The sequence below is a fragment of the Hippocampus comes genome, unplaced genomic scaffold, assembly GCF_001891065.2.
Source record: "Hippocampus comes isolate QL1 unplaced genomic scaffold, H_comes_QL1_v1.1 scaffold127, whole genome shotgun sequence".
Lineage (NCBI taxonomy): Eukaryota > Metazoa > Chordata > Actinopteri > Syngnathiformes > Syngnathidae > Hippocampus > Hippocampus comes.
This window is the reverse complement of record NW_017805500.1, coordinates 499,854-527,839: the sequence shown is the minus strand read 5'-3', so window position 1 is coordinate 527,839 and position 27,986 is coordinate 499,854. Positions and strand designations below refer to the sequence as shown.

General features: G+C 44.4%; 5 protein-coding genes across 6 annotated transcripts; all 5 read left to right on the top strand.

Annotated features, from left to right (window-relative positions):
* The first annotated feature begins 6 nt into the window (after positions 1 to 6).
* On the top strand, positions 7 to 4,276 carry pwp1 (PWP1 homolog, endonuclein). 2 transcript variants are annotated; one of them, XM_019877066.1, is made up of 16 exons: positions 8 to 215; positions 367 to 425; positions 499 to 641; positions 755 to 840; positions 902 to 998; positions 1,140 to 1,180; positions 2,030 to 2,099; positions 2,175 to 2,302; positions 2,394 to 2,464; positions 2,939 to 3,035; positions 3,113 to 3,174; positions 3,236 to 3,344; positions 3,415 to 3,505; positions 3,599 to 3,720; positions 3,798 to 3,903; positions 3,994 to 4,276. In XM_019877066.1, the coding sequence occupies exons 1-16, from the start codon at positions 150 to 152 to the stop codon at positions 4,086 to 4,088; spliced, it is 1,443 nt and encodes a 480-aa protein (XP_019732625.1). In that variant the 5' UTR covers positions 8 to 149; the 3' UTR covers positions 4,089 to 4,276. The 2 variants fall into 2 exon arrangements, with proteins under 2 accessions (XP_019732624.1, XP_019732625.1); XM_019877065.1 differs by lacking the exons at positions 2,030 to 2,099; positions 2,175 to 2,302; positions 2,394 to 2,464 and adding exons at positions 1,326 to 1,453; positions 1,545 to 1,615 and having other exon boundaries at positions 7 to 215; positions 1,140 to 1,250.
* A 629-nt stretch (positions 4,277 to 4,905) lies between these two features.
* On the top strand, positions 4,906 to 5,900 carry mrpl42 (mitochondrial ribosomal protein L42). Its single transcript, XM_019877067.1, has 5 exons — positions 4,906 to 5,028; positions 5,260 to 5,320; positions 5,389 to 5,473; positions 5,557 to 5,720; positions 5,792 to 5,900. Exons 1-5 carry the CDS (start codon positions 4,950 to 4,952, stop codon positions 5,835 to 5,837), a joined length of 435 nt encoding a protein of 144 aa, XP_019732626.1. The 5' UTR covers positions 4,906 to 4,949; the 3' UTR covers positions 5,838 to 5,900.
* A 763-nt stretch (positions 5,901 to 6,663) lies between these two features.
* ube2nb (ubiquitin-conjugating enzyme E2Nb) lies at positions 6,664 to 9,115 on the top strand. Its single transcript, XM_019877069.1, has 4 exons — positions 6,664 to 6,795; positions 8,088 to 8,334; positions 8,414 to 8,554; positions 8,658 to 9,115. The coding sequence occupies exons 1-4, from the start codon at positions 6,766 to 6,768 to the stop codon at positions 8,732 to 8,734; spliced, it is 495 nt and encodes a 164-aa protein (XP_019732628.1). The 5' UTR covers positions 6,664 to 6,765; the 3' UTR covers positions 8,735 to 9,115.
* A 4,514-nt stretch (positions 9,116 to 13,629) lies between these two features.
* nudt4b (nudix (nucleoside diphosphate linked moiety X)-type motif 4b) lies at positions 13,630 to 20,695 on the top strand. Its single transcript, XM_019877048.1, has 5 exons — positions 13,630 to 14,069; positions 17,648 to 17,747; positions 18,173 to 18,228; positions 18,418 to 18,505; positions 18,653 to 20,695. Exons 1-5 carry the CDS (start codon positions 13,974 to 13,976, stop codon positions 18,880 to 18,882), a joined length of 570 nt encoding a protein of 189 aa, XP_019732607.1. The 5' UTR covers positions 13,630 to 13,973; the 3' UTR covers positions 18,883 to 20,695.
* Positions 20,696 to 21,701: 1,006 nt separating this feature from the next.
* Positions 21,702 to 27,551, top strand: pkp2 (plakophilin 2). Its single transcript, XM_019877071.1, has 13 exons — positions 21,702 to 22,232; positions 23,079 to 23,149; positions 23,287 to 23,810; positions 23,878 to 24,013; positions 24,160 to 24,367; positions 24,453 to 24,630; positions 25,241 to 25,358; positions 25,428 to 25,589; positions 25,701 to 25,877; positions 26,033 to 26,186; positions 26,266 to 26,458; positions 27,098 to 27,185; positions 27,281 to 27,551. The coding sequence occupies exons 1-13, from the start codon at positions 22,037 to 22,039 to the stop codon at positions 27,341 to 27,343; spliced, it is 2,268 nt and encodes a 755-aa protein (XP_019732630.1). The 5' UTR covers positions 21,702 to 22,036; the 3' UTR covers positions 27,344 to 27,551.
* Positions 27,552 to 27,986: the final 435 nt, after the last annotated feature.

Genomic DNA, 27,986 nt, shown 5'->3' with positions numbered 1-27,986 from the left:
TGCTTTGCGACGCTCTGACGTCATCAGCATGCGCACAAACCACATGGCTTGTTGGCAAAATTAGTTCCGTATGCGATTTGGTGAACAATCTATAATTTCTTCACAATAGAGAAGCCAATTTTTTTTTTACAAGTGGGTTGGTTTACATCATGAGTTCTCAGATTACATGTGTCGGATGGGTGAAGCGAGGCGCTGCCAAGGAAACTCCGGACAAAGTAAGTAAAGTAGTCGGAACGATTAGCTCGTTAGCGTTAGCCTACCGAGCGCTGATGTCAACAAGGCCCTGTCCATCTGTTTGATTGACAGAATCCTGAAAGTTGTATCTGTAAATTATTATGTTTATGAAGTTGACTATTCTTTTGACAGGTTGAGTTGAGCCAGGAGGAGCTGCACCGGATCATCAATGAGGCAAAAGAGGAGCTGGGGTGCGTTTACTTGCAATTTTTTTTCATCGATTTGTGCTTACATTTCTGAATTATTATTATTTTTTAAAATCAGGGCACAAGCAGCAGATGAAGAGGAAGAGGAGGATGGCGGCATTGTTGCAGACGAGGATGTTGGCGATGTTGCCGAAGTGCAAAATGAAGACGAGGATGAACTTGCGGAATACGGCTTGGATAAATATGATGAAGAAGACATAGGTACGAGCTTTGATCACATTTTGTTGAGGCCATTAAGTAAATCAGAAGAAAGGACATTTATCAGAACATACATACAAGAAACATTGGCGTTTTTTGTTTTTGAAACTGTATAGTGTCAACCAACCTCGGTGACAGCCTGGCAGGTCTCACCGTCTTCAGCTCAAATGAAGAAGACCCTTACATCACGCTCAAAGACACTGTGAGTTGAACGCCCGGATGAAGATTCGGAATATAACATTGACATTTGGCGTCATTTTTAGGATCAATATGAGCGAGACGACTTCCAAATTAAGCCCACCGACAACCTCGTCCTGTGCGGCAAGGCCGACAAGGACTGCTGCAACCTGGAAGTCTACGGTAAGCATCAGATTTGAAACCAGCGAAAATTATCGAGCAGAGTTGAAACGATTAATTGGACAACTCGTTTCATTTGTGAGCTGCCGATTAGTGCTCAGTGAACAGTGACTATTTTTTTTTTTTCCCCCTCAATATTGCCAGTGTACAATGCTGAGGAGGACTCTCTGTACGTGCACCACGACATTCTGCTGCCGGCATACCCGCTCAGCATCGAGTGGCTCAACTTCGACCCAAACCCTGAGGAAGCTCGATGTAAGATAAAACCTCGGTTGTCACGTTGGTATCGTACAGTTGGCGTGAAAGATAATTTTCCCCCGCTCTGTCCAGCCAACTACGCCGCGGTGGGCAACATGACGCCGCAGATCGATGTGTGGGACCTTGATGTGGTGGACTGCCTGGAGCCCGTCTTCACTTTGGGCAGCAAAAAGGCGGCCAAGAAGAAAAAGAGCAAGAAGGTTTATTTTATTATTATTATTTTTTAAATGTACATAAATTTTTCTGCAAAATGTTTGACTTGAGTTGCACTCCTGTTTCGGTGGATTTTAGGGTGCATCAGCGGAGCTTGCGGAGGGACACACCGATGCCGTGTTGGATTTGTCCTGGAACAAACTAGTCAGGTCACTAAGTACAATTTATATACAGAAGTGTAATTTCTGTAGAATATCAATATAAATGTGCCCAGTTTTGTGCTTGAGCACGGGTATTTTTTAAAATGTGGTTATTTGGCCAGCAAACTGCATTTTGGGTCTCTTAAAAATCGACCTTTGACAAATTTCAGCCTTGTCACATTTAAGTTTTGAACATGGACTTGCAGCACAACAGACAAATGCTGACGCATCATGTTTGCTTTGAACCCTACTGGATTGATATTTGAGCATTTCTGTTCAGTTGTATTTAACTTTTTGGGGGCTGTATTTTACTTTTACGACAGCAACTTTGTTATTCCTGTTTTGACTGCTACAGTATGTCAATCAAAGGTACTTACCATTGCCTCGATCTGCCCTCAACATCCCGCAAATGTGCACCACGACATTCTGCTGCCGGCATACCCGCTCAGCATCGAGTGGCTCAACTTCGACCCAAACCCTGAGGAAGCTCGATGTAAGATAAAACCTCGGTTGTCACGTTGGTATCGTACAGTTGGCGTGAAAGATAATTTTCCCCCGCTCTGTCCAGCCAACTACGCCGCGGTGGGCAACATGACGCCGCAGATCGATGTGTGGGACCTTGATGTGGTGGACTGCCTGGAGCCCGTCTTCACTTTGGGCAGCAAAAAGGCGGCCAAGAAGAAAAAGAGCAAGAAGGTTTATTTTATTATTATTATTTTTTAAATGTACATAAATTTTTCTGCAAAATGTTTGACTTGAGTTGCACTCCTGTTTCGGTGGATTTTAGGGTGCATCAGCGGAGCTTGCGGAGGGACACACCGATGCCGTGTTGGATTTGTCCTGGAACAAACTAGTCAGGTCACTAAGTACAATTTATATACAGAAGTGTAATTTCTGTAGAATATCAATATAAATGTGCCCAGTTTTGTGCTTGAGCACGGGTATTTTTTAAAATGTGGTTATTTGGCCAGCAAACTGCATTTTGGGTCTCTTAAAAATCGACCTTTGACAAATTTCAGCCTTGTCACATTTAAGTTTTGAACATGGACTTGCAGCACAACAGACAAATGCTGACGCATCATGTTTGCTTTGAACCCTACTGGATTGATATTTGAGCATTTCTGTTCAGTTGTATTTAACTTTTTGGGGGCTGTATTTTACTTTTACGACAGCAACTTTGTTATTCCTGTTTTGACTGCTACAGTATGTCAATCAAAGGTACTTACCATTGCCTCGATCTGCCCTCAACATCCCGCAAATGCAAATGTTTTGCGACAACAATGTTCCCAAATGCCGTGATTTCGTGATTACGTGTCCTGTTTTGATTCTCAGGAATGTCCTGGCCAGCGGCTCGGCGGATGAGACGGTCATTTTGTGGGATCTGAGTCAAGGCAAACCCGCCACCACGCTGCGCAGACACACTGATAAAGTATGGCGCCGATTGAGCGGGTTCATTCTTGAATCGACCTCGCACACCTAACTGCCGCTCTTGTTTTCATCATCCAGGTTCAGACGTTGACTTTCCACCCGTTTGAGGCGCAGACTCTCCTGTCAGGATCATATGACAAGTACGCCACGTGTTAAATCTGTTGGAAGAAGCCGTGTTTGGAAACTGTGCTGTCTTTGTAGGACGGCCCTACTTTACGACTGCCGCAGCCCGGAGGGCTGCCGCGCCTGGCGATTCAGCGCTCAAGTCGAGCGCCTGGTGTGGAACCATTTTTCACCGTGTAACTTCCTGGTAGGCGCCACTCAGTTATTCCAGGGACAAATATTCAGAATGGCTGCGGTGATCCGTGATTGTGTTTCAGGCCAGCACAGAGGACGGCTTTGTGTACTGTCTGGACGCTCGCGCTGATAAACCCGTTTTCACACTCAAGGCACACGACGACGAAGTGTCAGGTGTGCGTGGAAAAACAAATTGACTTGAGTACGAAGTATTTTTTTTTACTCTGTTCCTTCCCACTTAAGCGACTTTGCATTCCGCATGTTTAGGTTTGGATCTCAGCAGCCAAATTAAAGGCTGCTTGGTCACATCGTCGGCAGACAAGCACGTCAAGGTGTGGGACGTTTTGGGCGACAAACCAATTCTGGTGCATTCGAGGGACATGAAAATGGTAGGGCTTGTGCGGATTGATTAAAAACGGCGCAAATGGAGAAGGAGAAGCGCGACGCTTGATGTTTGCGTGCGCAGGGTGTGGTCTTCTGTGCGGCGTGTTGTCCCGATCGGCCCTTCACTTACGCTTTCGGGGGACAGAGAGACGGCTTGCGGGTTTGGGATATCAGCGATGTTGCAGCAGGTAGGAGCAAAATCACTACGATTCCGTCTCTGTCGAGAATTAACCACCTCTCTGTCGTGATCCTCTGAAATTTTTGATATTTACCTCTAGTGGCTTCGGTGTTCGGCAGTCGGGAGCGCCTGGTGGTGAATGCGGGATCCGAAATGTCCAGCGCTGCCGCCGCAGCAGGGATGGACACCTCGTAGTGGGATCACAGCTCACATCTATAAGTGCGTTCATTTTGTTAGAGTCGCCAGTTGGTTGGTGAAAGCGTAAAGTGTTTTGTACATTTCCAGAAATGCCAAACTATGGTATACATATTTACTGCTATAAGTGTTAAACTAAATTCTGTATATCCAGTGTATAAATACAGTTTTTGAATATTCTGACTTCATATTGTTGTTTTCTTATTTGTTGGCTGATTTTATTATTGCATTCATCACCACACTTTTTGCAGTAGTTATTGGAAAAACAAAGTCATAACGAAATACTGCAATTGGGTACATAGTCATTTTGTTATGAAGTGCATATAAGAGCATTGTATTGCTTTATGAAATGGAAAAATATCACATTTCTATACGTTTAATAGCGAGATGGATTCCAGTTTATCAATTATATTTTCAGTATGGTCAGTAAATGTATTTTAAAAAGATTTTTTAACGATTTGATAAATTTTCAGCTGTTTTCAAACTAGGTAATAGAATGTGTCCACAGAAAATATAACTTTTAATTACTCAGTGAGATAAGAGTTCAGTAAACTTAAAAATAGTGATAAAACATTATTTTGTCTTATTTCCAAACGGATTAAAAAGTATGCGTTTCTTTTCCACCGTGTACGTCTCTTTGTTTTTCCGGGTGGGCACGTTGCCCAAAATGTTCCGGTAAATAGGATAACATTTTCTATAGCAACGAAATGCTCCATTTATATTTCATTCTGATTTGGTTTACTAAGTATCTAATTATTTATTAATAACAACCTTAAAACTCGTCTATTTAAAAGACTATTATGATGCGGAACTAATATCAAAGGTCACCCGGAAACAAATAGTGACGTACGTGGAGAAAGCATGGCGTCGGGTCACCTGAGCAAAATAAACAGTCTTGCAACGAAATTTACCTACTTTAGCAGATTACCACGCCTCCAAGGTAATTACTACTTTCTGTTTTCATACAAACAGAATATCTACATGTTTGTTTTTACGCCGTTGCCCTTCAACGATTGCGAGTAAAGCTAACGCTAGCTAACCTTGAGGCTGACCAAAACGCTTGAAATGCTGACCAGCGGAAAACATTAAAATTAGACTTTTAAAAGCAAATTTAATATTGGCGACCCACCAGGCGTGACTAAATGTGATAATATCACAATTTGTTTTGCAGCTTGCTTGGTTCCAGTCCGAGATGCGTCCAATATCCGTGGTCCTTCCATTGATGACTGCAGGTTTGGTTCTTGTATTGTTTACTGTAATATACTGTAATTGATTGTAATTGATCTCCTGTGTCTATTAGTGACGTGGAGATCGGTTTGACATCAGACGGGAAAACGGTTGTTTGCTACCACCCAACCGTGGACATTCCCTATGAGCTCACCCAGGTCAGAACGCAGTACAGTAGACATAACTCGCATTCCGATCATTGCATTGTTTTCTGATAGACCTTCTCTTTGCTCCGTTGCAGCGAATCGAGAGGCCCGACCCGGTGGGATGCCCTCCCGAAACCCACGAGCAGGTGTTGAAGGCCCACCTCAGCAAGGAGGTCTTGAGGCACAAACCGGGTCCCACCATAGAAGAGCTGAGCAAGATGTTTTTCACCACCAAGCACCGCTGGTATCCGATTGGACAGTGAGTCAACACGCAATGCACAGTTTATGGAAAATGAAATCGTTTTCAATACGCTTACTGTTTATTTACAGGTACCACAAAAGACGCATCAAGACCAATACTCCAAAGGACCGATAGTTGTGTATATGTCTAATTTATGGCCATTTTCTGTGTAATAAACTAACACGTATGTGCACATAATTTTGCCCTGAGTGTACCTTTTTGTTCCAAACGTTTCTCGATCTGCTACATTGGTTTTAAGAAGTTTAAAATCCATAACAATAATCCCTGCGGGGCCTTATGAAGGTGGAGAAAAATCAAGAACAAATGTGAGGGGTGGGGAGGTTAATAACGGTTTCGTTTGATTGTGCAGTTTTATTAAATATAGAAACTGCTTTTTGCTCAACATCAGTACTACAGAACAGGTTTGTTCGAAAACCTTCATTTTACTTTCAGAATTAGTGTTGCAGAAACAAAGTCCATCAAAATCTAAATCTCAGATCAATCAACAACGTTTCATTGAAAAATGAATTAAATAGCTACTTTTCAAATAGGGCGCAGAGTAACGCTACAATGGCATTCTTAGGCCATCAAAATGTCTTAATATCAACAAAGCTGTATGCAATGTACATATGAGGTGTATTATGTAACAATGTAAATATATAATCCCCACTTTTTATACATACTTGCTTTGAGGAAGAGGTGAAAATAAATGGAAGAGGAGCAGAACAAAAGAAAATGAAGAGTTAAGTACATACACAGATGGAAAAAGATAACACATACAGTAGGAACATGTCTCTGATTTATAATTTCATTTTATTTGATTATCTTTAATTTGTACTCGTTTCTACCAGCAGGTGAGTTGTGTTCATCAGAAAACAAACAATAAAAATGAAAATCCCAAAAGCGGACGGTCCTGACCGACCGCATTTTTCCCGTGACGTCACACCAAACCGGAAGCGGGCGTGGTGGGCCCCGCCCCGGTAGCTCAGTCCATCCAGGTTGAAGAGAAAGCGACTTGCACAGCTAAAAATATTTCAAAAAGACACACACAAGCCAACCCAAAATGGCTGGTTTGCCACGCAGGATTGTCAAGGTACACTCCCAACGACACGCCGTTGAACGTGGGTGGTAAAACGTCCTCGCGTGAGGGCACAGAGATGTGATTTTTCAACGCGAACGGGCAATTTTTTTTGCTGCACTCTGTGGACGCCTAGCCTGACGTGAGCACGGTTAGCTCCGCGGCTAACTGCTAGTCTCGCTTTAAGTGTTTTGTTTGCCACTACGGCTCCTTCGCGTCCACTCATCCACGTCGGATCACATCTATTTTCCAATGTTATAAATATAAATTAACCTCGCGATCTCGTCTGGTGTGATCACACTGAGATAATGGCGCGTTTCGAGTGGACCTATGAATGGGATTCGCCAGGATAGCAACTGTGTGGCTGTGGTGTTGGCTTTCACGTGATAAACGTTGAAATCACAGTTTAATTCTGCGTTGAACGCCAAGTTCCGTTTAAATTAGTTTATTGATGGGATCCGGCAGAGGCCCACCAGCCTGCTCCACCACCTCAGCTTTTTTTTTTTATCAAGTTGAGCAGGATTTCACGCCGATTAGCATAACAAAGCTAACTGACAAACGCCATCGAATAACCACTTCCTTGTTGTTGTGCGAATGCTCAGTTTTCGGCCTCACCCTTTATCACATTGAAAACCTCAAAATCATCATCACGAATTGATGTGTGAGTGTTTTGTTTTTTTAGTTTTACATCAAAAATGTGTGGCGTTTTTTTTTAAGAGAGGAAGAGACATAAGATCATCGACATAAAAGCAAAGAAGTCATGATTTGCATGAAATGAGATCATCTTAAAATCATTGTAGTTCAGGTATTGCTCATAAGTCCTTCAGGACTGAAACCAAATGTATGAATGCCAAATACTGCCAAATATCACATACATTTCACTAACATTGTCGGACTAAAAATTGTGATGTTGTGGAAAAGAAATCTACTGGACTGAAATGTAATACAAACCACTTCAACAGGCTGCTTAGTTACACATTTTATTAAAATACATTTGAGTGTATTGAATATTTTACATGCAAATTTTATGTATTTGAGTCAGTGATTCTTTCATATATAATGAAAGGGAGCCCAGATTTATCTTCACTAATCCCAATTGTGGCACACTTGACCGATTAATTATCAATCAATACCTTGAGCAGCAAGCCCTAACCTTAGCTGTTAAAACTTTGTGTATCATCTTGAGAAGTTTACCATCTCTCCGTTTGCGTGTGGCGAATCATAAAATCCCTCTCGCTGTGGCTGATTTTGACCGTCTGTGACATGACGTGCGGTGATTTCCCCAAGTGTGTTCTGATCTGCCTCAGGAGACGCAGCGGCTGATGCAGGAACCCGTACCCGGCATCACGGCGACGCCCGATGAAGGCAACGCACGTTACTTCCACGTGGTCATCGGGGGACCCAAAGACTCTCCTTTTGAAGGGGGCACATTTAAACTTGAACTCTTTCTCCCGGAGGAGTACCCTATGGCAGCCCCCAAAGTGCGATTCATGACCAAAATCTACCACCCGAATGTTGACCGACTGGGGAGAATATGTTTAGACATTTTGAAAGGTAAGCTTATTTTCGGACTCCTGGCTTGTTGCTTTTCGGATGTTCTGTTTTGAACCGCCATCTTCCCATCCTCCTCCAGAGAAGTGGTCTCCGGCCCTGCAAATCCGCACAGTGTTGCTATCCATCCAGGCATTATTAAGCGCTCCCAATCCCGACGACCCCCTGGCAAACGACGTTGCCGAGCAGTGGAAGAAGAGTGAAAGCACCGCCATCGAGACAGGTCGGCATCCCTCCAAAAAAAAGTTGAAGCACAATATCTGCCTCAAATGTTTCCACTGATCACATTTCAACACTTCTGTTTTTTGACCCCCACCCCCTTCCAGCCCGAACATGGACCAAGCTGTATGCAAACTGCAACAACGACCATCACAACGACCGTCACAGTAGCACCGGGGTCTGAACGGTGAACCACGACGTGTCCTCCGTTACTGTCAATGTTTGAAATTGACGGACAAAATAAGATTATAAGTCCACATCTATTTGAAAGAAATCTACTGTTGCAGACCTATGGGGGGGCGACTTTATTTTTGTTTGTTTTCCTTTGTAAGATGGGTTTAATGTGTGTTATCCTTTTTTTCCCCCCCTCTTCCCACTCCCTTCCTTTCCACCCTTAGCCTTCCCTTGTGTTGCTATTTAAATGCATGGACAGAGAATGACACCCTCTTCACTTACAGTCTTAAGATGAATAATGTGTGTTCATATACAGTATCATGGAAGAGCCAGGCGCACAGTGGTACGAAATCATCATGCATTAAAAGCTGTCCTACTTTTAATACACGCATCGTTTGTCAACTCATCTTTTTGTCATTGTGGTTCCGCACAGGTATGTGAGTTATTTTATTTTTATTTCTTTTGTGTTATCAGTTTTGACAGCTAAAACACATTTCCTTTTCGGCAATTCTCATGTGTTGGTTTGACCGACATCTAAAAAGAGGCATTTATGGAAAGGAAGTGCAGTACACAACTTCCCCTGCTAGGGGGAGCCACAGCATTTTAACAGCTTGAGCACAGCAGGAGGAGGTCGTCGACAGAGAACCGCCAGGTACCAAAAGTTACTCCTACGTTACATATTTACCCGTTACTTGATTTTATATATGCAGTATATATATATATATATATAGAGAGAGAGAGAGAGAGAGAGAGAGAGAGAGAGAGAAAAAGAAAGAATGTAGGGGTAGAAATTACTCCACCGCACAGTCAAGCCAATGAAAATAAGGTGACACTCAAGTAACGTGTACTTGAAAATCACTCGTTCTGTGTGTGTTTTGAGTAGCCAAAAATTGTCCTCAATACTTTAGAATATGACTCCCGAAAATAGTCAGTCGTGTGGCAGCGCCCTCTTTGACAAAACCAAAACAAATAGATGGCACACGCGATAATGGATGGAGCAAGTGGAATGTAGCGAAAAGTAACAAGAATAAAAACATTTATCCCAAGCAAAAAAAAAAATTTAAAAGCAGAAAGTATTTTGCATGAAAATTGACCAAAAGCGTCATGAAAGTAAACGAAACGCTAAATAACTATCTCCGATTACGGCTCCATTGTAGTAAGAGTGTCTTTTCCTCTGCTGTTCCGCAGACTGCCACAAGACGGCGCCATTTTGTATTGGACACCTTCAAACTCCCCCTCTGACGTCCACCCCGACAGTCATGTAAGGTAAGTTGTGTGAATCCTTGAATGTGCAGCACTCAGTTACAATATTTTCATCCTACTCCACCTGTGTTGTCCCCCCTGGAAGGTTTTCACAGCAGTTTATGACCTGGTTGCCATGTTAACGCTCCCAGCCCGTTGTTTGAGTGGGTTTTTGCAGGAAACAATATGAAAATGAGTAATTATTAACTCATCACTGTGCCTCGCTCTCGCTCGCTGGCTTTATTGCTCGGATGTCCTTGCTTGTGATATAGTATTAACCCCGATGACGAGAGCGGTTTATGGGCGAGCATCCTGTACATAGTTGGCCCGCGTTGTGTCGCGCTGGCTTGCGAAAAGGAAAATATTTTCGTCCGGGCAAGTCGACGACAAGCTCTTGACACTTGCTTATGGTGGTAGAGCGATGCTCATAATATCTGCTCCTCATAAAATTAGATATTGGTATTCAGGGTGATTAATAATGATTATTGGTATTCAGGGTGAAATTACAAACACTGGTGGATTATTTGACCCAGCTCGTTCGGTCAAAATTTTAATAAAAATGATTGAAACTTCAGTGCAACAAAACTGTCCAAAAATGGCGTCATCTCCTCAGCTCACCCAAATACAATCTTCTACCCGATGGGTCAAAATAATGAGCCCAATTTTGGGCTACCCAGTTCACAGCAAATGTCACCACGAATAATAATGAGTGAGCGCCAAGGTGTTGTCACTATCCCGTGAAGCACCACAAAAAAAAAAACCAAACAAATCGGAATCCCTTTGAACGTGTCGCCAGAATTCCAGACACATTCTCAACTCCCTCCTCCATCCATGCGTCGCCTGTATTCAGGTCTTTTTTTTTTCCTCCCCCTACTCCTTACATAACAGCTCATTCATAAATCAGCACCGCACCTCGGGGAGGGATGAGGCTGAGACAAAATGTCTTCACAGGGAGCTTTTTTTGCTGCAGCGTGTGAATACTGATGAGAGGTCAAGTCATGTCACGGGGAAACGTACCGAAAATAGTGCACTGCTACATTCTGCATCTCAATGCAACATTCACTGTGATGGAATACAGGGTAGACGTGGTGGAAATACACCTCTATGTATCGAATAGCATCACATGGCGCAGGTGCAGCTAATATCGCGGAAGCTAGCCGTCCTATCCGAGGCCGCCGAGTTCATCGAGTAGCTGGATGGCCGAGCTAATCAGCCGAGGATTTTGTCTGCGTAAATCCAAGTGGATTATCGAAATTAAAAACCACTGCGGGAAAGTGGCAATGATGCGCCAGGTGTTAGCGTCGGCGACATGTAACGTGAGCGTCGCGGGAGGACGTCCCGGCTCCTCCGGAAAATGGCCCCCTGTTAGTGCCTTCACACTTGGGCTAAAAGAAGATGCACGAATTGCTTTCTGTTGCTGTGCCGGGAAGATAACAAACGATCATTAGTACCAGAATCGGTGAGATCATTAAATTGTGTTTGCGTTGTATATAGTCATCATGTTTAGCGTACGCGTTGCCCAGCGGAGCCACCATTTTGTAATTATTAAATCTCCACTTACCTAACAGTGAATGGAAAAGTCTACACACCCCTTGTGCAAATGCTACATTTCAATGGTATTAAAAAATATATTTTTTTGAGGAGGGTCATGTGGTTGCATAAGTGTGCACACCCTCATCACCGGGGATGTAGGCGTGTTCAAAATGAAACCGCTAATGTTCAAATTCATTTTACATGGGAGTCAGCACACACCCGCCACCATTTAAAGTCCCTCAGATTAACCCCAAGAGAAGTTAGATGTTCGAGTAGGCTTTTCTTGACATTCTTCTTCTCACCCATGATATCAGGAGATGGGTATAAAAGAAATAGTGGGCTCAAATGATCTGACCCCACAAATTCTGCCTGGCAACTAGAGGGAGGGGTGGTTGTGCTGAGCCACACTGTTATGCAATAAAATTCGGATTTTTTTTTCACTATCAAAACAATTGTGACATGCTTCTTCACAGTGTAAAATAGAGATCGTTTGAGTTCCCTGTCGGAACAAGCAGGAACACATTAGAGCAAGATAAAAAAAATGTCAACAAGACATACTTGCCGGTGCCGACAGGGCGAGTTTAAGAGGATTAGAAAGCCACAATTGATCGGATCATAGATGACGGGAGGCGTGCGTGCAAACCCGACGAGTGTTATTCTCATAACAACGGAGGCCGTTTTTCTCTGTGGACATTGCCTGCAACTTCGACGCCATAATCTTTGCAAACAAGTCGGCCATCTGACAATCTTTTTCTGATCAATCGTTTGTCTCCCGCAGGGCCGCCGTCTGCCTTTTCTCCTTCTGTTATCTCAACTTTTATGACGCGGAGCCTCCCCAGCCAGCAGGTGAAAGGTTAACAGAGGTGGAGGGTCAACACGCACCTTGACCCATTTCGATGCTTCGTTCAGCGCAAGGGAGTCTGCACTTCATTTCTCGTCACGCGACCGGAGTTAATGAGTTCAGCCGCCGCATTGTTCAATCAGCCGCTATCACATAGCTGCTGCCTGACGCCGAGCGCAACGTGGGAGTGTCGTGACATATGCGACGTATTTAACTTGAACGCGTTTCGTCAGCGGGGGCAGTTTATAGGAGTGGTGCCTGTGTGCTTGCATCACTCACATATAAGAGACGCTGATCTCATCAGCATCAGTTTAATACAAACCAAATAGCGCAAAGCAATTGTCAGCCTTTTTTTTCTTAGGCTGACTAATGAACTCGAGTAATTAACTCATTGATTTTATGAGTCATGAGGACTCCATGTGACTTGTTTGTACAATTTTCACACAGTGTAATCTTAACAATATCAGCAGTGAAACTACTGTTTCAACTTCTTACACCAAGTATAACCACAAAAAAAAAAGATTGGTGAACCAAAAATTGTTTGTAGTATAAATAATTTATGAGGATTAATTACAGCCAGCCAATGTCAATAATCTTACAAAAAAAAAAAGGATTATAATATATCAGCTGTTGACACTTACAGCATTCTCGTGAAAGATTTAGACTCTTCCAACATGGAAAAAGTAATTAGAGAGTGATAAAAATGTCACATTTGACTGACAAATACATGTTGTACTCGTGTCATTCTCTTGGTATTTGCACACAACCAAGGCGGGGCATATTCATTTGAAAAGTAAGTGAAAGTTGTCTTTGGAAATATGGGTTGGTTTAATTTGTGTATTGGATAGCTCACTTATTTGCATGTGTACGTCCTTATAAGTTTTGTATTTTTTTTAACTGATTTCAATTGTGAAATTGTGTGCCCCCCCCAAGATCAAAGCTGCATTGATGTCATGGAAATTCCCAAATATCATAGAGCGTATTTGGCATCCAATCAGAATGCTCTGACATTTGAGGGCATTTAAAAAATATGTCTTATTAAATTTACAGTACTAGCAAATGAGTAGTCATTACATGTAACTGACTATAAATGTATTTAATGCTTTTGTGTTTTCTGTTGTTGTGATTTGATGGGGGGATTGCTATGGTTGCCCTAAATTTAGTTTCTGGCATGTTACCAGTGGATCACCGGGTTGATAAAGCATTCAATCAGCTTGCATTAATTTGACGTGGAGCACCGCCCATCTCCAACAGCTCATCCAATGAGGTCGCCTTATCTCCAGCGGGGCGCGGCTTGTAGATGTCAAACTCCACTCGGTTGCGGCCATGCGCAAATGGACCCAGAGGAGGGCCGTCTACATAAAATCCCTGCCGGGGGGCGGGGGTCTCCATTCACTGCTTAACAGACAACTTAAACCAGCAGCTGGAAGTCCGATCTACCTTTCTGGCATATAATCAACCGAGGAACACTTTATAAAAGCGCCTTGGAGCTTCACAACTAGTCCCCTCCTTCTCTCAGGACTCTACGGATTTAGACGGTGGTGATGCGGCGGCTGTGTTGCTAACCTCTTTTCTTTCGGTCTTTATTTTCAAATTGTCGCTGGTTCTACCTCGGGTGAAGACCCCATTAAGGATGAAGCTGAAACCCAACCAGACCAGGACGTACGACGGCGACGGTTTCAAGAAGCGAGCGGCGTGCCTGTGCTTTAAGAACGAGCGCGAAGACGAGGTAAGGGGGAAGCCGCTTGGCAGTGCGCTGCCCTCCGCTACGTACGTGAGCCACGCACGGCTCTACTTTTGGGGCCTTCTCGCTTCCTAGACGTGCCGTTCATCACACACAAACTGACTTCAAATAACGTCATTTGTTTGACCAACTCTGACGTTAAACGTGATTCTCACTAAATGCGTCACAACATGTGTAGATGTAGACCGAATTTTAATTCATTTCCATTTGTTTTTGTCTTCGTTTTCCACTGATGCGCCTTGGATCATCCAGTTTGGGCTAGTTTGGGGAGTCGAGGAAAAAAAAAAATGAGCGTCGTCATTGGGGTGTCTAATTGGCAGCACTTTTACTACCTGTACTTTCAAAATAATCTACTTCCCCCGGCTTGTATCATTTTGGAATGGTGCCTCGCTGTGACCGAACGCTTTTATTTTGAACAGTGACATTTATACTTCCGCAAATCCTTCTTGCGGGCTTGTCGTGATGGAGAAAGAGGCGGCAAGGCGCTTTATTGTACGTCCACCGGGATTTTTCACGTACTCGTGTGTATTTATCGTATAATATCAATGGATAATTGAAATTTTATTTCAATTGTAATCCAGCCGTCACAATAAAACTACTTGAGCGTGTAGTAACTGGTGGTCATTCAAGTTTTTTACTGCATCTCGACCCGCCAGTTTGACGCATAGGGTTGGTGCGTAAGAGGATTTAAAGGGGCCGTAGCATGTAAATAACGAGCATGAGCTGACATGAGTTGTTGTCACTGCAAAACTCTCCCCTTGCGTTGATATTCTCATCTGTCACCTGTAGTTACCCCTGAAAGGGGACCCCAACGCATATTAATATGCCATAATTTCCCTAAATCATCTATAATATTGTAAAAGATGAAGCATATTGACGTCTTGGTGATTTTTGTTTTGTCACTGTGCTGCAATATAAGATTCAAAATAAATAAAGTCCTTGTAGATTGAAAGAGGATCGTTACGTCATGGTTATTGGCGAATGGAAGTAAATATTTTAAGGAAGGTCCTGAGGATACTCCAGTTGCTCAGATTTGGGCATGTGATCGCCCGGATTTTATGAGCCTGGCATGGAGTTGGCACTCATGTAATCCCAGAGGTGACTTTGCTTTGACGCCAACGCCGACCGTGATCTTAAGTTGTTAACAAAGAGCTCCTTTTCAGACCCAAAGCTGCCATTGATGTTGGACTTTGCCCCATCAATACCCACGCCTGGACACACGAGAGGTGATTGTTGTGAAAGAAGAGCCACATTGGCACGATGGGAATCAAACGCGGCCCTCGTGACGCATCAACTATGAGAATCGGCTTGTTAGTTGTTGATACCGGGTGAAAGTGCGAGGCATTTTATCGCTATTGCATCTGCTGTGTGACATTTAAGAGTCCCGTTTTTGTATTTGACAGCTACGGGCGTTCCTCAACGGGTCGGACGAGGTGTTTATGGCGTCCAGAATATCATGCCCAGAAGTTACGCTGTCGCCGTGTGACTCGGAGCGATTCGGAGTCCTCTTATTGGATAACCATCATGATTTAACGTTAAGGGCAGATCGCAGGTGCATTGGTTTACTTCTTCCCCTGCTCAAAATTGTTGACGTTAGTCAATGCTGACGTGGCTAGTCTAGCACTGTTCAATACCACTTTTTTTTTGTTTCTCAGAACGATACTTGTACGAGTATTCTCTCCTGAGTACTCAGTGATACCGATTACTTTTGATGTCTAAAATTTCATTCAACGCAATGACCAAGACATAACAAAGAGCTTCTTTCTGATGTCGATGATGATTGTGCCAGTTGTGTCAAACTGTTGGAGTATAGCGCCAACTACAGCGAAGGAGGACTTCGGATTTGTATTTATTTATTTTGGCTCAAGTATCCACTTGTTTGCGAGTAGTTGGACACTCGTCAAATAGTGCGCTCAGTTCCGTGAAGCTCTCGGTTGAGATTTTGCCATGCGTATCGTCGCCTCCACCCGTGCAAACGACGCGTATGCGGTTTCTACCGAGAAGTGCGCCTGCTAAGTTGAAAGTGGCATTTGTCGGCCCTCCATTGAGGAGATTTACTGTAAGTGGCGGTAGAATTGAGCCAGTGGCGCCGCCTCCTCCTAGCAAGCGCCACTCTGGGAACTGGTGTCGATTGCTCAACAGTCAGGGAAACACTTTCAGGGCTTCTGGGGTTTCGTTTTTTTTTTTTTTTTTTCTTCCCCTCCTTGCTGTGACCCCCTATCCAAATTTAACCTGGGTTTTGGTCCAGCTGTCACTTGTCCTCTGACCTATCTATCATGACGGTGTGAGTTATTTTGTTTTTGTCGCCGCTGTTTTAACGGTAAGTCGACGCCACCGGGCAAAAGTATGGCCACGCCCTCGACTCGGGCTGAACAATTAATCACATTCAAATTGACATCGCAATGTAGTAATAGTAGTAGTTGGATGTTATTGCATAACGACTCTTACTTTTCATGACCGCCATTTTCCTTGATCGTAAAGTTATTTTAGGTGTGGCAGCGTTAAATTGGCTTCCAATGGGCATCTTGGCAATGCCGCGTATCAGCAAGCGCCTCCACATGACAAGTTCTCATTAAACATACTTTGCAGTATGTAGATTAGGCTCGCGACATTCCTGCAGCTAAACTAAACGGAGCCCCGCGTGTGTCCCCGCCGTGCGCCTGATTTTTGTTTTGTACACACATCCCAGCTTTTTTACACCGCTAAGGCTCCACAGGACGGCCAGGGCTCGAGTGTGTGAACACGCTGACCAGAAAGCGACTCATTCTCACCGTGTGGGTCACATTGTTCCATTGTGCACCTTTCCGATACTGTACACTGCACCTGTTGTACGTCGTAAACACCTGTACGTGCTACCGTTGTGGCATTTGCACCATGTGCCAACACACACTAAGATCCGTTCCCAAACTTTTTGATTCCAGGGAGAGAATTTATTTTTTCCGAGGACCCTCTCTCTCATCATCCTAACGCCAATTAAATATAACTACCCTGAGCACCAATGAATGCCAAAGGACAGTGGTACATGGGCTCCCTCTAGCGGCACGTGAAAGAATCGCAGTACATTTAATTTAACGAGAACAAAATGATGTGTCAACTTGCACCAGGGCTACATTGGAAGCAAAACGGGGTTCTCTTGCCATCTCTGGCCACACGTGTCCGAAAAGAAAGCACCCTGCAGACGCCCTGACCGCTCTTGAAGCATATCGCTCGCCGCCCAAATCCCATTAAGGGCGCCGATTCCTCCGATGACGGCGCGATCGCATGCGAGACCGAGACCGTCACCGTCTGTTGTGCAAGCAGCATTTTTTTTTGTTTTGTTAATTTGAATATTTTGGGTGCACTGTTTTACAGTGGATTTGGCACCACGTGGCGCTGCAAAACCTTAAGTCAGCAGTTTGTCAGAACAAGCCTGCGAGTGTGCGTCCTTGGGCTATTTTTGAGGGTCCTCTTGCCCCACTGGTCAATGTATAGCTGCACTACATAAGCACCTGTAGACAAAATGGCTGCTTTTGCAAAGAGCGACCGGTATATTGTGCTTATTTTGCCGTTGTTGTTTTGCGCAGGTGTTGTTGGTCAGCAGCAGTCGGCACCCGGATCAGTGGATCGTCCCCGGTGGAGGGATGGAGCCCGAGGAGGAGCCTTGTGGAGCGGCGGTGCGTGCGGGGGGCATTCATTTTAACTTGGAGCGGCAGTGAATCAGAATAGCTTTATTTTCATGGCAGCGCATGGTGCGACGAAATGGAACGGATAAGAGACATAGAAAAATAATGGCTGACAGCGGGACACAGAACGGGAGCCCCCCCCCCCCGTGTGTGTGTGAGTGTGTATGCATGAGGCTGTAGCCTTTGAGCACACTGAGGTCATGATTTGCGTCACACACCGAGGGTATTTGCGGCTGAGGTGTCACTCGCCGAGACCCTTGTCTTCTCAGGCATGACTGCGGTCTAAACTTGGATCCTCGCAGGATTCCCGAGCGATCGCCGGCCCGCTCGGCAAAGTGTCCGGCACGAGGGGGCTGCACGTCTCGATTTCTCCGAATTGACTCAGAACGTCCAAACAAGCAAACCATAAAAAAAGCTTTCTATTTATTTTTCCTCAGGCTGGTGTCAAGGGCAAGCTAGGACGTCTGCTTGGCGTGTTTGAGGTAAGAATTGAATGCTACATGTGAACCAGGAAGTTCTTTGCCCCCCAAGGAGCAACCTTTTAACATCTCACCAACATAATTTTGTTTGGATTTTTTTTTCATAGTCATCCCCACTTCCTCTTGATGCGCTCTTAATTCCAGGCTTGTATTTTTCGACTCTTAATTTGCTGTCCCTCTCATTCCCAAAAGCAAAACCAAGATCGGAAGCACCGAACGTACGTCTACGTGCTGACCGTCACCGAGACGTTGGAGGCGTGGGAGGACTCGGTCAACATAGGTTTGATTCCCGTCTACGTTAGTCACATTTTGGAGTTTGCGATTTCAAATTAATTTTTTTGACGCCTGAGCTTGTCAGCAGCGCGGCTCCGTTGGCACCCGGGCGTCCACCCGCTCACCGTTTGTCATCTGTCCCCCCCACCGGCAGGCCGCAAGCGCGAATGGTTCACGGTGGACGAGGCCATCAAAGTGCTGCAGAGCCACAAGCCCGTGCACGCCGAGTACCTGCGGCGGCTGCAGCAGCTCCAGCTCAGCTGCTCGCCCACCAATGGCAATTCCATCCTGGCCGACCCGCCGGCCAACGACAACTACCCGCACTACAGCGCCACGGCCACCACGCCCTCCACGGGCAGCATGCTGGCCTCCTCCCGCAGATAGGACCCCACCCTGTGGCATTTTTATTCTATTTTTTTTTTTTTTTTTTGTACAGCCTCGCATGGAACCTGGACTCTTTCCAACCAGTATGTAAATAGTCTTAACTGCTGGACGGACCAAAGCCATTGCCAGAACTTGAAAAGGACTCACGCGACTGAGCGCTAAGATGGCAAAGCGCATGCGGCCAACTCGCCCATTTTTTTTTTTTTCTCAGCGTGACGAGCAGGGAGGACGCCGCGGACTCTGCTGGCATGCCTTACAGTACTTTGTATGAATGTTTCTGTTCCGTTTTGGCACAACACACATGCTCTGTGGTCAACGAACACAAAGCGTGACCGTGTGGAGAATGTTTTGAGACACAAGGGTGGCTTACGGCGCACGGTGGCAACATCGGCCACATTGAAGGCGCTCGCTTTCTTCGTTTTTTTTTGTTTGTTTGTTTTGTTTTGTTTTTTTAATTCAGTCGTATTTAAAAAGTCACCACGGGTTGGCGTTAAAGACGCAATGTTACATTGCAGAGTGTTAAGGCCATGCTGGAAAACATTTGAAAAAGTCATAATTTGCGAATAAAGGTATCGTTTTTGTGAGGGAAAAACTCGTAATGTTCCAGGAATTTAAAAAAAAAAAAAAACACTTAAAAAAAAGTTGGAGCCCTCTGAAAAAAAATTGTCATAATTCATCACAAAATGAAAGAAATGCTGCATAGTTTGTGCCGAATGCAAATTATGTCGCAAGAAAAAAGGAGATTTGTTCCAAAAAAAAATCATAAAAAGGTTATTAGAAGAGTGAAGAAAAAAAAAAGATTATTGGGAGTCATTGGTGGCCAGTTCAAAGGTCACGCCAGGCTATGCACGCCGTCTGTGAATTGCTACCTCAGTCCAAGTAAACCAAGCGGACGAGCCGGGGACGCTGTCCGCTGACAACACCGTTGCGCTCGTCGTTACACTTTCTTTAAAGCGCCCGCCGATGATGATGATGATGATGATGATAATTTCTCACGAGGAAAAAGTCGCCTGGTTCCCACCTTTCAAACCGTTCGAAGGTCTCTGCAGTATAAAATGCGCACGTTTAACCGCGGGGCTACTTCCCGCTCGAGCGTTTTACGCACGCGCACCTTTACAGATGGTACACTCTCGCTGCTCTTGTTTTTATGATCCGGTGTTGCCCAGGGAGGCCTTGATTGAGGTGCTTGAGGCTTCTCAGGCACCTGATCTGATTTTCTGCCAAAAATAGAAGTCAAAACATAAAAAAGACGGTTAGTCTATAACGTTGCTTCTGCCGACGGCTGAATGACGACGCTCGAATTAGTCCATTGCCTTTGGAAACGTATCGGAATTGCTTTTTTTTTTTCTTTCTTTCTTTTTTTTAACCTGAATGAACCTGTACTTAGTTTTGTATCTTTTTAATGATGTACAAATAACTGGAGAACCAAGCCCCTCCCCTCTGTATGCTTGGTACAGTCCAGAGGATGGTTTGGATGTGTCGCATTAAAACTCACTCAAGCCGTTAATGGAAGAACAATTGCCTTGAATCCAAACTCTGGTAGAACCGGAGGAAAAATCCTTTTCATTTTTGCACAGTATCCAAACATCATGAAAATGTTTGTGTGAAAGTGTTGTTACGGATGCGAGTCATGTGCCAAATTTGAACATTTCATGCTGACAAATATATATGTTTAAAAAAAAAAAACACTTCATGATTGAATAATGTGAAAAAAAAAGTGTGGTGTCGACTGTACTGTTGAACTTGTGACTCATGAATGACTTCTATCATGTAATAATAGCGCATCGTACATTTAAATTAAATACCCTCGCATAATTCTGCAGGCAATTATTGAACCCAAAAGTCATATTTAATGCAAGTGAATGTAAGCTTGGTGCAAGCCTCGTTGTTTCTGTCACAATGCGGCAACTGAATGTTCGTAAAATCGGAGCATACCAGGAGATTCTTATACACGGTGACGTGAACATTGACTGACTTCAAACTGGAAATATTGTGTTTAAGAGGGGTGGGGGGCGGGGGAGGGGACATTAATTGGGGATAAATTCTTACCGTAACTGCTTGTGGTGCTTGTCTTTCTATTCTTCATAGGAAGTGAAATGTCATGCAACCATGAGGTTAATATTCCCCAATAATTTGGGCGGCCCCGCGCCTCTTATGTTCCTGTTATTGGCAGACAAATGTGACACTTTGTCGCTGTATTAAATGGCAATGACACCGGAGGGCCAATATTCAAGGGCCCTTTAGCAGCTGAAGGAGCCTGCGGTAAAAATAGTGTCCTAGCAACATAAACACGAGAGCCCTACAAAGACAAAGGCCGCCACGTAACAAATCAGACAGCTTAAAAGATATAACACAAGAGATGTATCAAAAATTAAGAATTGAGGAATTCATTTAGAGTTAAGGAAACCCAAAACAACTCTTGGCCACAGTAATACCGCCCTGTGTGGCCTCACATATGCTAATACTGTGTTTCATAATTTGGTTATAGAGTTGCATGAGATGGTCAAAATAAATATATTTTTTAATTTGAAAAAGTTTTAGCAAGATTGACCTATTGTTACATCAATCAAAAATTGGCATTATTACAATGTAAAGATTTTTTTTAGGATGCAGTGTCAAAAAAGATATTTATTTGTCCCACAATTTATGATTAAATATTTATGTAAAAAAATTATAAATAAAAAGATCAAAAAAATACAAACAATACTGATGAATAGTATATGTTTACAAAGTTTATTCATACATTCAACGTAATATCGCGGTATTACAGGAACGACTCCAACGTAACTATGGCGGAGACAAAAAGTAGATCTATCCATCCGCCCCCAAGACCATTGTCAGTACAGCCATTGCTCGATTTATAAATCCTTTTAAAAATTTCGGACAGACAAAAGTGTTTCGTAAACCGAGCTGTATAATTGTTTTCCATTGGGATTGGGCGTGTTTTCGTTCAAACAAAAACACACAAAAAAAAAAACTCAGTGCAATTTACAATGGCGTCACTTGACACCACAGGTAAATTTTAACTCCGCCTGGCATGACGTCACAACCCACCGGATGGATTTTCAGGAGGAAAAAAAAAACAACCAAAAGTGTGGAACTGCGTCGCTTTGCTCACGTTAACAATGTCGACGAGGCCGTGAAAAGGTGAAAAATGGAGGAATTATTCTTCAAGTCTGCCCTGCCGGCGCTCGCCCACCACCGGCTGAACACCGACACCACTTTGGCCTTGCCAGCCGAGCCGAGAGCTCGCTCCTCGGCTCGGCTTCCGTCAAGTGACCGCGGCCTGCGGGTCCAGCAGCAGGTTCAGCTAACCCTGGCACGGAAGTCGAGGAGGAGCGTTTCCAATGGTAATCCCCACTTCCTCTTTATGTGCTCTTACTCAACATTGCGATTAGATAAACATATATTATCCATGTATCCAGTATTGTAATTATTATGATGACATAAGTCACTCCTTGGTTTTCTGGTTTCCACCTCCCATTATTCCCCAAATGCGAATTAGACTAGCAAAACTAACCACAACACGCTGCAATTAATCACATAATACTGCACACACAGATTTACTTGAAAGAGTCACACCCCAGGGCTGGAGAACTGTTTGATAAAAGTAAATATTGTTTTTCAAAAGAGGTGTTGTTTTTTTTCGAGAGCCAATCTTTACTTTCCAATGAGGACTTTCACTGACGCCAAAATCAAGGCTTATTTTTGCAGTGGATTGATTGCACGTCACATAGTATTTTGCTGGTCCAACAGGTTCCTGCAGCTCTCCCCGTACGCCCAAAAAGCAACATGGAGGCTTCTTACCGGTTTAAAGTGTATCAAATGTTTAACTTGTATTGATTAGGCAAAAGCAGACTTTGGACTCGTCACCTGTTTTTAGTTAAGAGTTATGGTGTCATCCTGTTTTACGTTTAAACTCACCTGTCACAACATTCGGTTCACCAATGAGAGCCACTGCTCAGTTTTGATTGTCAGAGTTATTATTTAAATACGATGTTAATTATTGTGGTTGTACTACGCGAGCTACTTCCATCTCTCATTGGAGGGCAAATATGATCAGCATTCCATCTACCTCTCCGTGTGGTAGTTTATTTACTCTTGCGTTCGGCTTCCCAGGGAGTTGCGATGCGTACGTGTGATTACAGTATCGTGTAACTAAACACTCTCCACTGAACCTCCACGACTTGTTTCAGGCGGTGTCCACTTACAGAGAAGCGCCGCCAAGAGTTACGACGCGGCCGACGGACTGAGCCCTCATGCCGCAGTATGTTTGTGTTGATATTTTAAAAGATTCATGACGGCCGGACTCACAAAGAAGAAAATGCGAATATTTAACTATACATTCTTTATGGTAAGTATTATGTTCAAAAACCGTAAATAGTGGTGTGTTTTATTCGACAGGTAAATGGCTTCGGTTGCACTCTGTCGAACAGCGAGCGTGTACGCAGGCCATCCAGAAGAGTCGAGGTTTCCCCCCCAGGCACACCCGACAAGGCTCAGCGCCATTTCAATTTCCACAGCCGCCATTTCGGCACGTCCTCCCTGCCCGTCCTCGAACCGTCCCACAGGAACTGCTCCCTGCTCGGCCGCTCGCTGGGTTCGCATCAGCGCCACGCCCTCTCCGAGGCCCTGCATCGGGCGCCGACCGACGCTTCCACGCCCGTCGACGGTAGCGTCCGCTTTTGGTCGGACGCTTCGTTTCGACAGCGCGGGTTCGAGTCCAGCTTTAACGAGTCGGCTTTCCAGCAGAGCGAGGGAATGCTCGTCGCTCCGCAATTACGCGACGGGTTACCGTGGATGTCAACAAGTCAAAAGCTTCTCAGACTGAACACGTACCCGCCGTCGGGCAACATCATGGAGATGGACATGGCGGGGCGAGCAGGGGCGGAGCTTCAGCAAATTCAAGCCATCAATATCTCAACTCTGTAAGTCCTCTTTTTTTTTATGCATTTCAGCGTGCGGGTGGAAATTCTGATTTCTTGTCTCGGCCAGAGGGTTCGAGAAGCCCCCGGAGATGACGTTGGAGAGGGCCGTCAATCTGCTTTCTCAAGAAAACGAGGACACGCTGATCAGCGCCGCCGGACACATCCAATCGCAGTGTTTCAAGAGCGCAGACGCCAGGAAGATGGTTCGGATTTGTCACGTTCCAATCCAGTCATCCCCCGCCAATAGCACGGGTTGATTGATAAATCAAAATTGATAAATAAAAATTCCTGTATTGTACTAATATCGTGTCCAGTGAGTGCGCGCGTTACATTCCAAGTCATCTTGCAGGTGTTTTTCCTGCGCGGCATCAAAAAACTGCTGCAGCTCCTCCAGAACGACGAGGAGGAGGTGCAGCGCGCCGCCGCCGCCGCCCTGCGCAACGTCGTCTACCAGAGCAGCGACAACAAGATGGAGGTGAAGGACAACGGCGGCCTGGCCACCATTTTGCGCGTGCTGCAGAACAGCCACGACACAGAGACCAGAAGGCAGCTCGCCGGTCAGTTTGCGACTTAGATTGGATTGGATAAACTTTATTGTCAAATGTACTGTATGTGCTCATCTGATGACCTTTAACCTCTCAGGCCTCCTGTGGAACCTGTCTTCTCACGACCTCCTGAAGGAAAGTCTCTCCCGAGAGGCCTTGCCGGTTCTCACGCAAGCCGTCCTGGTGCCGAGCTCGGGCATTTCCGAAGGGGAAAACCCCAAACATGAGCTGCTGGCCGACGACGCGGCTTTCCACAACGCTACCGGCTGCCTCAGGTACGCCACAGGAAGTATTGACGATTCCATCGCAACGCAGTACATGAGATGACAGAGTTGTAAGACGATACGTTGAAAATGGACTTCTGTCTTTCTACGGCTCAAATGTTTGCATCCAGGACAGAATCTGCTCTCACTTGACTTGCTTGGATAAATTATGGTTGAATATTAAAATAATTGGGGGTGTTTTTCCCAAGAAAAATGGTGCTCCATCATTTTCTGTCCTTAAAAATTGCCAATTTGTTTTGCTTTGCAATGGGCTTTTTGGTTTGTGCCAGTTTTGGCCACGTGGGGGCAGTATCACATAGAGAGCCACGTGAAGAGTTTCAAAACGCACTTTAATATTCGTTATTTTTAATCAAGGATGCCACGTAACTGTCTATTTTTGGTGGAATTTTCAATTTCAACACACTTTTACAAAAAAAAGAAATTATTCGTCACATTCATGTTCTCCTTTTTCAAGTTTGACAGCCTGCATTCCTCCGTCTATGATCTGTTTTACAAAGAGGCTCTTGTCAAACGTCAGAGTGCCATCTGTCGGTTGTTTGTTGTTGTGTTTTTTTTTTTTTTTTTTTAATCTCGCAGTCTTTACACAACTTTTTGCGTCTAGAAACCTGAGCTCCTCCGGTCCGGATGGAAGGAAAGCCATGCGGGAGTGCGAGAACCTCATCGACTCTCTGGTCTACTACATCCGCCGGACCGTGTCCGACTACAAGGCCGACGACAAGGTTGCGTCAAAAGCCGCCTACCTTTCCTGACGCTCGCGTCTCATGCGAAACTATTATCGTCCCCAAAAGTCCACAGAGAACTGCGTGTGCATCCTGCACAACCTCTCCTATCAGATCGAGTCGGAGCTGCCCGACAAGTACGCCGGGAATCTCTTACAATCGCAAGAACACGCGGCGCCCAAGCCCAAGGTCGTCGGATGTTTCGCTCAGCGCAGCGCCAAGACCAGAGAGGTAATCTTGGCAAAAGTACTCACGCAACCTGTCGGAAAAAAAAAAAAATTCGAATGAAATACAGCCATTGGCTCTCAAAGGTCATCCGTCATGTATTTCATGCGTGGCCAGCCAGAGCAGCGTCATCGCACGCTGCTGGAGGAGAAGGCCAACCCCCGCGGAATGGAGTGGCTGTGGAGCTCCATCACCATCCGAATGTACTTGTCGCTCATCGCCCGCAGCGTACGCCACCACACGCAGCAGGCGGCCATCGGAGCCCTGCAGAACATCACGGCCGGGAACGGAGTGGTGAGAACTGACCTGACATTGTCTTGCTGTGAGGGAAGAAATAGTTTTGGCTCCCTCTTGTGGAGAAACGAGGCCATTTCCATCCGCGACAGATGATAGCGTTACAGCTTATTTCCATCAGGTATCTCCCCCCAATGATTTGTGTTTTCTTCCAGGTGACCGAAACCATCGCCTACACCATCGTCCACAGGGAGAACGGCCTCCAGCACGTGAGAAAAATGTTGCAGGAGGGCGAGCGCGACGTGAAGAAGACGGCCGTGTCGCTCGTCAAAAATCTCTCCCGCTTCCCCGAGCTGCACCCTGATATTGGTTGGTCGCTGTAATCAGCGTGCTCATTAGAAGCTTTTTATTTAAAAAACAAAAAAACACTGTAAATGTTTGCTTACAGTTAAGCAGGTATTGCCAGAGGTGGTGGAGCTCCTTCCAAATAACGACACGGGGAGAGACCTGCCCTCGGGCGTGACGGCGTCTCTGTGTCACATCCTCGTCACCTTGAGCCAAAACGGTGTGCACAACGTGCGAGCCATGTTGAGCCAGAACGCCCTCCCGAAGATCTGCAACATCAGCAAGAAGGACAATGGGTTAGTCAGCAGCTCCTCTGCCTTTATCGAGCATTATTTCATTTTAAGATACTAGTTAGCATTAAACCATCAAAGGTCAAGCACTTAAAAAAGAAAAAAATAGCAGAAAAGCAAGTTTAAAGTGTGTATAAAACTGTAAGTTGATGAGATGTATTTCATTTTAAGATACTAGTTAGCATTAAACCATCGAAGGTCAGGCACTTAAAAAAGAAAAAAAATAGCAAAAAAGCAAGTTTAAAGTGTGTATAAAACTATAAGTTGATGAGATGCCAATAGAGCAACTCAGCTGTGACAAAATAAAACATTCTTACAATGTTACACCTGAGTTCATAAATTAAAAAAAAAAACATGAAAAGTCATGTGACACTCACAGTCATTTTCCCAAAGCAAATATGTTTAAAACTCACTTATCGTTCAATTTGTGCAAAACGGGCGTTCAAATACTTGGCATGCAAATAGAAAGACCAGAAACAACATGGACCTGAAATGCTTCCCTGAGGAACGCCAATCAGAGTTGTTCCTTTCGAGAAGTGATATATACACTGCGGTGCAATAATTTTTGTGCTCTGCTTTAGCTTTTTGTCATCATTTCATCACTTCATCATTTAAGGGGAAAAAAAAATCCTTTTTGTTTTTTAGTTACGGTCCAAGTAGAGCAGGTGTAGCAGCATGTCTCCTACTGCACTCCATGTGGAAGCACAGTGACCTCCATGGGACCTACAAGAAGGTGAAAAATCGCGGAGGCCTTCTCATTTGGGTTCTTCAAGACGGCAACGACACGAGTTGACACGTACTTACAATGTATCTTTTTGTGTTCAACAGTGCGGCTTCAGAAAGTCGGATTTTATCAATGCAAGGACCACAAAGGCGGTAAACTCCATCTAGAACGAAACCAAAGGCGCCAAGCGTCATTTTTGTGGAACCGCTGGACATTTATTCTTTGCTCACAAGCAAACTTCATACAAGTATATTCACGTTTTATTCAGTAGTTGACTTGGACATTTGTAGGTTTTTTTTCCCCCTTTCCTATTGCATAATATTACAACTAATGCATGTGGCTCTTGTATTTTTTTTTCTTTTTTACACACAACAACAAAAGTATGCATTTTAAAACAGTTCTGGAAAGATTATGTCATGCAAGAAAAACAAGCTATTTTCACTTGTCTCGATAAAAGAAAAAGGTCAGCCAGTTAATTCAAAAATGTATTTAAACAGACTTGTATGTATTTTTTTTTCAAATCATTTTAAAGGTGAATACAACCATTTTTTTCCAACAAGGGCATGTTATTTGTTTTGGATCCTCTAGAGAGCAGTATTGCACCATTATTTTTTAATGACGTTTAATTGTTGCGTCCTTTAATTTGTCCCCAAGCGGCCTGAAACTCGTAATCCATAAATTCCCTCGAATCTCCGATGCCTCAAATGCTTCAGCGCTCTGATTAAACTTTCAGCCTTCGCGGAACTCGCTCCACTCAACTCTTAATCATCTCTTAATTCGCTTTTTGTGTGAGAGCGTTTCAGCGCTATT